At 44.4% G+C, this 11,960-nt stretch overlaps 1 protein-coding gene and 1 pseudogene across 1 annotated transcript; one reads left to right on the plus strand and one right to left on the minus strand.

Moving 5' to 3' along the window:
- Window positions 1-2,652: 2,652 nt before the first annotated feature.
- LOC119360755 (probable leucine-rich repeat receptor-like protein kinase At1g35710) lies at window positions 2,653-6,661 on the minus strand. Its single transcript, XM_037626264.1, has 2 exons — window positions 3,151-6,661; window positions 2,653-3,014 (listed from the first exon to the last, which is right to left on the minus strand). Exons 1-2 carry the CDS (start codon window positions 6,659-6,661, stop codon window positions 2,653-2,655), a joined length of 3,873 nt encoding a protein of 1,290 aa, XP_037482161.1.
- A 965-nt stretch (window positions 6,662-7,626) lies between these two features.
- LOC119360279 lies at window positions 7,627-8,785 on the plus strand (annotated as a pseudogene).
- Window positions 8,786-11,960: the final 3,175 nt, after the last annotated feature.

The following is an 11,960-nucleotide window of genomic DNA, read 5'->3' on the forward strand; positions in this document are numbered from 1 at the left end:
GGCAACCTCGTGCATGTGGCGGCCTTTCGGCGTGATCCCGCCTGCTACTTTCGCCGGAATCGTGGGCGGCGGGGCTAGGGGGAGAGGGGAGGTAGTAGGTGGGGAAAAGCGCGAGCTAAAATGTCCTCCCACCAACCGCTCCGCCCTATATGCAGGGTACCGATGGGCCGGGGGAACCCTCGTATTCGCGGGTTGGGGTCTCGTTCTTGCCGCGTTCCTCAAAAATTTTTATGGGCCGATCGCGTTTGCCGGGTCTGTTCGGGCGGGATTTTGCAAGGCGAGTCGTATTTTGACGGTTATTTTACAGGTCGGGGTTTTGCGGGGTCTACTAGATATGCTCTTAGCTATAGATGGATTGGATCGATCTCTCATCTCTGTACGTACATGCGTCTATCTATTCGTATGTTCATTTGCCCGCAGCGATACGGTGTGAGGGTGTCCGCCGTCGCCTGCTTCAGTGCTCTGGAAGCCAGAGTCGGCTGCGCACTCCGGCCCTTACCTATTGCCGACTGCAAATTTAGAGACATTAAAATTAAGCACTTTTCCAGTCATCTCAGAGCATTAGCATTTTTAGCCGTCGGATCTTCAGATTTAGTGCTGAAGTCAATCTCGCTCAAGTACGCAACTAACCTTAGTTTTGTCTATTTTCTTATGTCTAAATTGTGTGGTTAGGGTTTGGTATATATTACGATTGGGAATTGGATTGCTGTGATTTGATAATGTCTTCAACTGATTCATATCTCTGGATTATTTGTTGACCGCGCGACGACAATATGAAAAAGGGGAAAACTAATGCCCACACGTGTGGGCGTTTGCATATCGCCCATACGCCTCTATCACTACTCATTTTGCCACGTATGAATAGATGACATCAGCAGAAATCTTTTCGGATTTCGGCTTAAAAATGTTTTATCTCCTAAATTAAAAAGCGAATTAAAAATCCTTTTTCACCATTAAATCCGTCTCAACGAGATCTTTAAAACTAGACTCCATGTTGATATGTTTCGACGATTTTTTTTTGCCCAGAAATTGCCATGATGTTTAGACTATAGTTGTCATAGTGCTTAAACTAAAGTTGCCATGTGGCAATTTTAGTTTGTAGATCATGGAAATTTTAGTTTTTTGATGATGACAATTCCAGTACTTTGACCATAAAAATATTTTTTTATTGAACCATGGCAATTTTAAGTGCATGTACCATGGCAATTTTAGTTTATGGTGCATGACAAGTCTAGTTTCTTCATTCTTCGTTTTATAATATGTTAAAATTTACTTTTAAATATAAAAAAAATAGTTGAAACATATCATGGCAACTTCAGTGTCAATATCATGGCAATTCATGTGTAATAGACATGGCAACTTTTAATCAAAAAAAATTCGCCGAAATATATCGATATGAGATCTAGTTTTGAAGATCTCCTCGCGAGGGATTTAATGGTGAAAACAGATCTTCAATCAGATTTTTCATTTAAGAGATAAAACATTTTAAAAACTGAAAATCCGAAAAGATTCTCGCATGCATGCATGCGATGACGTGGCAATCTATTTGTATTAGAGACGTGTGGTGCGTCTTCTTTCCTGCCACACGTGTGACAGTTATCGACGTCCATGAAAAATTGTCTAGTAGTTTGATCAATATGCTGTACTTATTGTTTCATATTTCTTGCATATTTAAAAATAGATAATGTAACTCGTTGTGCGCTTACGATTACATATTTGCCGGCGAATTACAGGGGAATTTATGGAAAGGTTTCTTCAAAAGATGAAGGCATCGACACAAGATTATAATGCTGGTCCATCACGTGAACCTCCTGATGCCACATCTCCGGCACATGAACCAGATGACGATCCATCGCACAAAGAAACAATGCCTCCACATATGAACAACATTTAGACACTATTACAGTGGGTTCATCTCAAGCTCTAGAAGAAATCAATTTTGCTAGAAAATATTACTACCAAATATTTCAAAATTCAGTGTATTAATTTTATGTATATCATTGCTTGTTATCCATCCCTTGCATAGTGTACATGTGGCTAGTATAGTGTATATGCGGACACCGAGACATTTTTGTTTTGGGTCCGCCCCTATTCCCACCCGAAGCCAGCTGTCCGCATTCATACTGGCTCAGAGCGGACGCCGCTCACTGGAACCAACATTGAAGCGTCTCAACGGCAGAGAGCACCGCCCGCTGCGCAGACATTCGTTTGCTAGCCTACCTCCATTAAACTGGCACGTGCGCCGAGGAACCTACTCTGGCGCCCCGAGTGCCACACGTTCGTTCCTATGGCGACAAGCATTAAACACCTCTCTGGCTGGCTCCCCGCATCCACCCACTATATAAACGTGTCCAGGCGTCGGGCAAGAACTGGTGCTTCTTTCGAAGCCCCATTATAAGGACATAACTAATGCATCGAGGCTAATGAACTAGTGGTCGTGGTCAATTTATACGTAATTGCTACATCGTACAATGTTAAAATCAAATCAAACTGGTTTATAATGGTATGATTCTTACATTAGTACATGTTTGCTAGTTCCATACATACCATTAGAATTCCTTTGTCGTGCTAGTTACCGAGGAAATGACACTTTTTGAGAAAGTACATAGGTAGCAAACAAGAAACTACAAGACGTGAGTTCATCGCCCATAATCATAGGCACTGTTTTGCAGGAATGCTGAGGCCAGTATGCATATAATCAACATGATCTTCACATACTTTAATCACAGATAGCTCGTCACGAACACGTCGTGCTGTTTGTCTGCTTGATGGAATAGGCTCCAGACACCGAGCTGCAACACTGAGGATGTAGTATATTTCCCTAGCAGTTTCAGCATTAGGGACAATGAGCCTTGAGTCTAGCACATCTTGCAAGCACACGTCATTATTTTTGGTGGACGACAAGAGAGAAAAGAGAAAATCTCCTGGATGGTATCCCATAAATAGCTCTAGAACAAGAACGCCGAAGCTGTATACATCACATTTCTCCGTCACATTCTCTGTATATGATAGCTCTGCAATTAATACCAATTAATTAGTGTATGTGTTGCAACTAAACAATTCAAGTTTCATTGACATCAAATTTTACATGTATGTGCATATGTAGTGTCAAAACTATAAAAGTATTTGATGAGGTTTTATTTTCTTTACCTGGGGCAATATAGCCTTTCGTCCCAACAAGACTTGTGAGATTTTGACCATCAATATTGAGAATTTTAGCCATACCGAAGTCGGAGATGCAAGCCCTAAATTCCAGATCAAGTAAAATGTTGTTGCTTGTTATATCTCTGTGGACTATTGGTAATGAACAATCATGATGCATGTATGCCAAAGCATGAACAACATCCAGTGCAATATTTATTCGCCTTCTCCAGTCCAATTCAATTGCCCTTTCATTGTCCCTTAGTGTTTCTGCCAAGTTTCCCCTCTCCATGTATTCATAGATAAGATATTTGCCTTGGCTAGAGGAACAATATCCAAATAGTTTTACGATGTTTCTATGCCGAGTCTGCACCAATGCCTCGATTTCACTATTGAATACCAACTCGTTCACACAATAGTCATCTTCAATCATGTGTATCTTCTTCACTGCAAATATTTCAGATGTTGCAAGTTTGGCTTTATAGACAGATCCATATCCCCCAGTTCCTATACAATGTGTTTCACTAAAATCATTGGTTGCTTCAACTATCTGTTTGAAGACATCCCCCCCATCAAAATTCCAAATAGAGAATACTTTTTTGGGTGTTACTATATCCTCTTTAATTTTCATGGATTTCTTCCTTGCATTGGTGAACATCAACGTCGCCACAACAAGAATAAGAGATACTAGAGCAGTAACCATGGCTAGTACAAGTGTTTCGTATCGTTTCCTTTTCCCTCCACTCCAAGTTGTGTTATTGCAAGGAGGCAATCCTTTCACTATGCCACATAGCATCTTATTATGGATGAACCACTGAACTGGAGCTTCTTTGAAGAGCTTACTCTCTGGGACTGGTCCTTCCAATTCATTGTAAGATAAATCAATGGATGTCAAGCTTTTCATACTCTGAAATGATGATGGGATTACACCATAAAGTTCATTGTGTGAAAGATTCAAATTATCCAGCATTATCAGACCACTAAGTTGGCTAGGTATTTTCCCAGTAAATGAATTATCACTTAAATCCAACATGTCATGTAAGTTGTTCAACACCCCAAGCACTACAGGGATGTTTCCTTTAAAATTATTGTGACTCAAATTCAATGAGCGGAGCTTCAAACAATTCTCAATTGATCCTTGTACCAAACCACTAAGGTTATTTGATGATAAATCCAACAACTCTAGACTGGACAATGCTCCAAATTCTTGTGGTATGCTTCCATGGAACAAATTATCTGCAAGATGCAGCTGGAATAATTGTTTTAAATTGCCTAGTTCTCTAGGAAGCTCTCCTTCGAGACTGTTTGAGGAGAGATCAAGTACATTTAGCTGAGATAGCCTCCCCATACTTGCAGGTATTTTCCCTGTGATGTTGTTGTTTGATATGCATAGCTTGGTAAGATTATGACAAACTCCCCAGTTATAAGACAATTGGCCAAATAGTTTATTTGAACTCATGTCCATATAAACAAGATTAGGATGAACTCCCAACTCAGAGATATCACCTTCTATTTGATTCCTTTCAAGACGAACTCGGACTAGGCTTTTGCAGTTTCCCAAACTTGATGGCAATTGTCCATTCAGATTGTTATCAAATGCAGTTAAATTCTGGAGAAGGCCTCCAACACACAACTCGGGTGGCAAGGGACCAGAGAAATTGTTTGCACCAAGTTGCAAGACCACAAGATTCATAAAGGTACCGATTTCTTGAGGAATATGTCCGGAGAAATTATTATCACCGAGACGCAATTTTCTTAGCTTAGTCAACTTTCCAATGACATCAGGGATGGAACCAGTGAGCTTGTTATTGCTAAGAGCCAGTTCTTGTAAATCCACCAGGTAACCTAGTTCTCGAGGAATATGTCCGGTTAACTGATTAGCATCAAGGTACAACCGAGTGAGCTTAGTTAAACTTCCAAAGGTATTGGGGATGGAACCAATGAGTTTGTTGTCGCTTAGATCCAAGTTATCAAGATTCACCATGTAACCTAGTTCTTGAGGAAGATATCCATAGAAGTGGTTAGCATCAAGGCGCAAGATAGAGAGCTTTGTCAAATTTACAAAGATATGGGGGATGAAACCCATGAGTTGGTTGTTGTTAAGTTCCAAATATTCAAGATTTGACAGGTTCCCTAGTTCTTGAGGAAGATATCCAAATAATTCATTACCAAAAAGGTGCAACATGGTGAGCTTTGACAAACTTCCAAATGTACTGGGGATGGAACCCGTGAGTTGGTTGCTGCTAAGATCCAACTCTTCTAAATTTACTAGGAAACCAAGTTCTTGAGGAATACTTCTGGAAAGTTGGTTACCCCATAGGTACAAGCGAGTGAGCTTAGTTAAACTTCCAAAGGTATTGGGGATGGAACCAATGAGTTTGTTCTCGCTTAGATCCAAGTTATCAAGATCCACCATGTAACCTAGTTCTCGAGGAAGATGTCCATAGAAGTGGTTCGCATCAAGGCGCAAGATAGAGAGCTTTGTCAAATTTACAAAGATATGGGGGATGAAACCCATGAGTTGGTTGTTGTTAAGTTCCAAATATTCAAGATTTGACAGGTTGCCTAGTTCTCGAGGAAGATATCCGGATAATTTATTACCAAAAAGGTGCAACATAGTGAGCTTTGACAAACTTCCAAATGTACCGGGGATGGAACCCGTGAGTTGGTTGCTGCTAAGATCCAACTCTTCTAAATTTACTAGGAAACCAAGTTCTTGAGGAATACGTCCGGAAAGTTGGTTACCCCATAGGTACAAGCCTTTGAGGTTAATCAATCTCCCAAAGGAATTGGGGATGGAACCAATTAACTTGTTTTTCCGAAGAGACAGCTGATTTAAATGCAGCAGGTAACCTAGTTCTTGAGGGATGTATCCGGATAACTGATTACCACCAAGGTACAAGATTGTGATACTAGTAGATTTCCCTAGATTTCTTGGAATAGGACCAGCGAGGCTGTTGTTGGAAAAATCTAACCTAGCCAGCTTCTTTAGGTAGCCTAGTTCTGTGGGGATGAGACCAGACAAGTGGTTGGCTGAGAAATCTAACACAACCAGGCTCTCTAGTAGTTTTATTTGGCTTGGTATTTCACCGGAAAGCTCATTCTCTTGGAGCATTAGGTGTCTCAGCTTTGGTAAGGATGATGCTAAAACAGGTGGAAAGGAGCCCCTTATCTTATTGTTGGAGAGTTGGATGCTCATGAGAGTATGCAGCACAGTGAAGTTGAGCTTGTCCAGCTCCCCTCCGAGCCCCAACCCGGGTAGAGAGATCTCGGTGATCACCTCCCGGCGCCTTGCTCGACGCTTGCTGCACCTGATGCCATGCCAGCTGCATGGCCGCGCGGTGTTGTTTGCACTTCCCCAGGATTGTAGCTGGGTTGGATGGCTTTTGAGTGTGGCTTTCCAGGCAAGGAGGGCCTCTGCTTGCTCTTCCAGGAGGGATGTCACTGCCATGGTATGAGGAAACCAGGGTATTAGTAGTAGAGTGATTGAGACGAGCTTCAGGAGAGGCGACATCTCCATGGCTGGTCGCGGAGCAGGAGCAGCTTGCTATGGTAAGAATTTGTATGTCTGTGTACGGTGCCACCTTAATATATATGAAAGCTAGCTGCACGATCTAGCAAGCACTTCGATAGATGTACTTGAAACTGGTGTACAAAATTAACAATGGCTCCAGGACTAGATGGCCCAGTCGTCACCCAATCTCGGTCCAAGTTAATTTATCTACTTGATTGAAACTGCTAATTAATGTATCCATGAAGAGTCCCGCAAAAAGAAAATGTATCCGTGAAGAAATCGTCTCCTGGTGTGCGGTCATAAGGACGAAATTTCGTTTGGCTTTGCTGTAAATAAAAACGAACTCTCTTTCGGAGGTGATACGAGAATCTTGGACTAGGTAATTAAACTGATTTATTATACATTGAAGTTTGTCGGCATGGACCGGAACAGGTCGCGGACCAAGTACACTGCCATTTCGGATATTCCTACATAGTCTTCCAGAACGATGCGCGGGCTTGCCAATTGGCGTTGAAAATTTTGTAGTGCATGCGTAAGAACATCTACAGCCGGACTCGGTAATTCCGGCCCTCAAACGCCCACGGACATTGCCCGGGCATGTTCGCGGGCACTGACCGGTCATGTCTTAATTTTTTTTCTCACAATTAGACACCTCAATTAGCATACCACACAATTATACAAACTCATGCAACTATGTAAACGATGCATCAATATACACCTAAATTAAAAAAAATCTAAAAAAAGCATAAATCAATCAGAAAGAAAACTACATGAATATACACATAAAATTGGAACATGTCGGAATTAGATAAGACTGACTGGCGGGTCCTATTTGTCATAAAGTCACTTAACTGAGCCCGATCCGCCGATCGGTGTTTTTTGTAAAAAAGATTACTATAGACGTGGTGTTTTTTGCAAAAAAAATGTATTATAGTGTTTTTCGCAAATCTAGTTTTCAAAGTGGTGGTTTTATGCAATTTACTCGTCCTGTGCAGAGCATGTACGCGCACATGGTATGTGGCCTGTGCCAGCGTCAGGACGTGCTCCGTATCGGCGCCGTGTTCGCCGCCAGCCTCCTGTGCGCCATACGCTTCCTCTCAACTGGGAGCAGCTCGCCGCCGACATCAAGGCCGGCGTGCTCAGTCCGGGCGTCACCGACACGTCGGTGCGCGAGGCCGTCACGGGCGTCGTCAGTGGGCTGGACCCCGAGCTCGCCCGGCTCATTCGGCAAGAGTGCTGCAAGGGTGACTGGGCTGGCATTGTCACGCGCATCTGGCCGAACACGAGGTACATGATGTCGTCGTCACCGGCTCCATGGCTCAGTACGTCCCGACGCTGAAATATTACAACGGCGGCCTGCCGATGGTGTCCACCTCGTACGCGTCCTCAGAGTGTTTCATGGGCATAAACCTCCGCCCGCTATGCGACCTGTCCGAGGTGTCCTACACCCTCATGCCCAATGTAGCCTACTTCGAGTTTGTCACCGCGGACGAGATCACCGGCGATGAGGGGCAGCCCCAGCTCGTGGACCTCGCACGCGTGGAGCCCGGGCGGGAGTACGAGGTGGCGGTCACCACGTACACGGGGCTGAACCGGTACCGCGTCGGCGACATGCTCTGCATGTCGGACTTGCACAACGCCGCGCCGCAGTTCCAGTTCGTGCCCCGCCAAAACGTGCTGCTCTCCGTCGAGACCGACAAGACCGACGAGGCCGAGCTGCACCGCGCCGTGGAGCGGGCCGCGGAGCTGCTCCGCCCGCACGGGGTGTCGTGGCCGAGTACACCAGCCGCACGTGCACGGAGGGTATCCCGATGGCGCGGCGGAGGTTGACAGGGAGACCCTTGAGGGCTGCTGCCTGGAGATGGAGGAGGCCCTGAACGCGGTGTACCGGCGAAGAAAGGTGGTGGACGGGTCGATCGGGCCGCTCGAGATCCGGGTCATCCGGCCAGGCACCTTCAAGGAGCTCATGGACCAGGCCATCTCCCGTGGCGGGTCCATCATCCATCAACCGGTACAAGGCGCCCCACTGCGTCATGCTCCCGTCAATCATCGAGCTGCATGCTCGACTCGCGCGTCATCTCCACCCACTTCAGCCCTACCCTGCCGCACTGGACCAAGAAAAATCCGTGACACATCCATGAGCCGAAGCTTCTGGGCGTCCTCCGACGCCGCTGTGCAGCTAAACTTTCGCATAACATAATTTTGTTTACTTTTGCAATTCAATGAGGATCTGTATGAATCCACGAAGATGTGCGAACATCCAAATTTTGTATTCTTGAAATAAACATCGGAGCTTTGTCGGAGTCCGAACATGCACTTGACCAATCACATACAGTCCCTTTCTTCTCTCTCTCCTCGAACCGTACATGCATGGTCCCTTCTTCCCTCTCTCATCTCAACCGGACACTAAACCACAAATATAATACCGCATGCATTGTCTCCACATACTTTTTCTCCTCCCCCTCTCGTATCTTATCCGCAGACCACGCTCAGACATAAAAATGGACATATACGGAAGAAATTCACAAGTCGGCATTGGAGATGCCCGTATGACTTACAAACCGACATGCTCGTACGAACCGACATGGTCGTATGAACAAGCGTGTGCAGAGCTTGCACAAACACAGGGCCCAGATTTTGTTGTACTTTTATATAGTGCAGGTGAGATCTGCTTGGCTAGATTTAGGGCGTGTTCGGTTCCAGTTTGCAACAGTAGCTGCCTTGCATGTCCATCTCCACCCAGCCTGGCTCTGAAAAAACAGCCTCATATACGACATCTATAAGTTGTTTGGTTGCCCGCATATGGACTTCCTGTATTAGGGGATCAACTTTGGCACGTTGTTTGGTTGCCTGCATTGTCTCGGTGCATAAACTACACGCTGTTTCGTTGCCCGCATGGGGTATGATTAAGAGCTAGCACTTGCACTTAGCACACAGGGTTAAGAGATAGCAGAGGAAGGGGGAGAAAAAATGCAGTGTGCGCCGGACCATGGCGACTGCGGTGGATAGTGGCCGTGGCGCTGTCTCCGACACAATGAGCATGGAGTTGTGGACGAGCGACCCCGTCGGTGAACTAGTTGTGATGCTCGCGCAAAGACAGTCGACGGAGGTGGAGAATGCAGTGCTGGTGCCATGGTATAGTCAGTGTAGTGGACGAGAGAGGAAGGCGAGATGATCGATGCCGAAAACGACTCCAGTGTAGTAGGACGAGAGAGAGGAGGCCAAGATGATCGACCCGTCGGCGGCGCGGCAAACTGCAGTGTGCATAGAGACAGAGGACACAAGAAAGTAGTGTGCGCGCCATTGTAGCATCAGTGCAGTAGGAGGACGACAGAGAGTAGGCCGAGATGAGAGACGCTGAAAACGACTCTAGTGTAGGAGGAAGTGGGCAAGGTGATAAAGGGGAAGGGCTTTGGCGTCGAGAGGGACAAATAGGAGGGCTCTGAGCAGTGGACAGAGGAGCTCGACATGGCGGCGCCAATGTAGTAGACTGTTGTTCAAAGAGAGATGAAGCTACGATTGTCGAAACCAAAAACTTACAATACGAATGTTGTGAGGAACTACGAGATTAGGCTGCTGGTCAAAGGAAATTTCAAATGATCGATCGTTGGGCTCGATGCAGGCAACCAAACACGCTCTTAAGTACTGCACAGTTTGAAAATGGACTCTAGACTGGTTTTGTAATCTAACTGGAGTAATATTGGGCGTGTTTGGTTGGCCATGTGGACCTCGCACGCGTGGAGGCCGGGCGGGAGTACGAGGTGGTAGTCACCACGTACACGATGCTGAACCGGTACCGCGTCGGCGACGTGCTCCGCATGTCGGGCTTCCACAACCTCGAGAGTGTTTGTAGTGCTTTTCAACTTCTGCATGTCGGGCTTCCACAACCGTTGGTCCGATGTTGTTTGTGCGTGCATTGTCATGTATACGGTGCATGTAGTACCATGCTATTTACACGAAAGTTATCGAGGGTATGTTTTCAGACAACCCACCCCCAGATCAAAGTTACCGTGGTGTTTGTGCATGAGTTATCAACTCTGTTGTACTTATTTTATCATGCTTTTTGTAAGGAATTTATCATGCTATTGTTCAACAACTTTTCCCTCCAAAGTCAAAAATAGTTACCATGTCTTGGCTAAGTAAGTTACCAACACTGTTGTGTGTATATTATCATGTTAGTATACATGAGTTACCGAGGGAGGGGGGTTCAACTACTTTTTTCCCCGGTCAAAAAATTACCACGCTTCGGCTAAGTAAGTTATCAGCTTTGTTGTGCATATATTACCATGTTATTTTTTCATATAAGTTACCCGCATATGTTTGCCCATAACTTTTTTCTTGGGTCAAAAAATTTTCAGGTGTTTGTGCGTGAGTTATCAGCCATGTTATGCATGTATTACCATGCATTTACATGGAAGTTACCCGGGTATATTCTCAACAACTCATCCACCCCCGGATTTGTTTAAAGAAAATATTCCCTGGTCAAAGTTACTGTGTTGTTTGTACTTAAGTTATCGGATATAAGATGCGTATTTTATCATGCTATTTATGCAGGAGTTATCGGGGGTATATTTTTCAACAAATTTTTTGTCGGGGTCAATTTTTTATGGTGTTTGTATGGTTTTTAAAAGATTGTGGTGTTTGTACGTAAGATAAAAAGTTTGCGATGCTTACATTACCATGCTATCCACGTGAAGGTTACTGGGTTGTGAACTTTTTTCCTTTGACTAAAGTTACCATGATAATGGTACATAAGTTATCAACTTACCACGTGTTTTACAACCTTTGTTCTCGGGTTAAACTTACCTCGACTTTTGTATCTAAGTTATCAGGTCCACGATGCATATATTATCATGAAATTTACAAAGAAACTGCCGAGGGTTATATTAATAACCTTTTTCCTGAACAAAATTGCCGTGATTTTTGTACATAAGTTATCAGGTCTGCAGTGTGTCTATTACCATCCTTCTTATACAGAAGTTACCAGAGGTGTGCATTCAATAGATATTTTCTGCGGCTAAAAACTTTCGCAGTGTTTGCATCTACGTTATCACATCCATGGTACATATATTCCAATGCCATTTTACACAAAAGTTACCGGCGGTATGTTTTCCAACAACTACCGCCTCTCGTTCAAAAGTTATTGTGGTCTTTGTACCTAAGTTATTAGGTTTGTAGTGTGTCTACTATCACCCTTTTACATAGAAGTTATCGGAGTATGTGTATTCAACAACTTTTTACCCAGCAAAAAGTTATTGTAATGTTTGTACCTAAGTTATCAGATTTCGATACATACATCATTCTA

Source organism: Triticum dicoccoides, chromosome 2B (assembly GCF_002162155.2).
Source record: "Triticum dicoccoides isolate Atlit2015 ecotype Zavitan chromosome 2B, WEW_v2.0, whole genome shotgun sequence".
In the NCBI taxonomy this organism is placed as follows: domain Eukaryota; kingdom Viridiplantae; phylum Streptophyta; class Magnoliopsida; order Poales; family Poaceae; genus Triticum; species Triticum dicoccoides.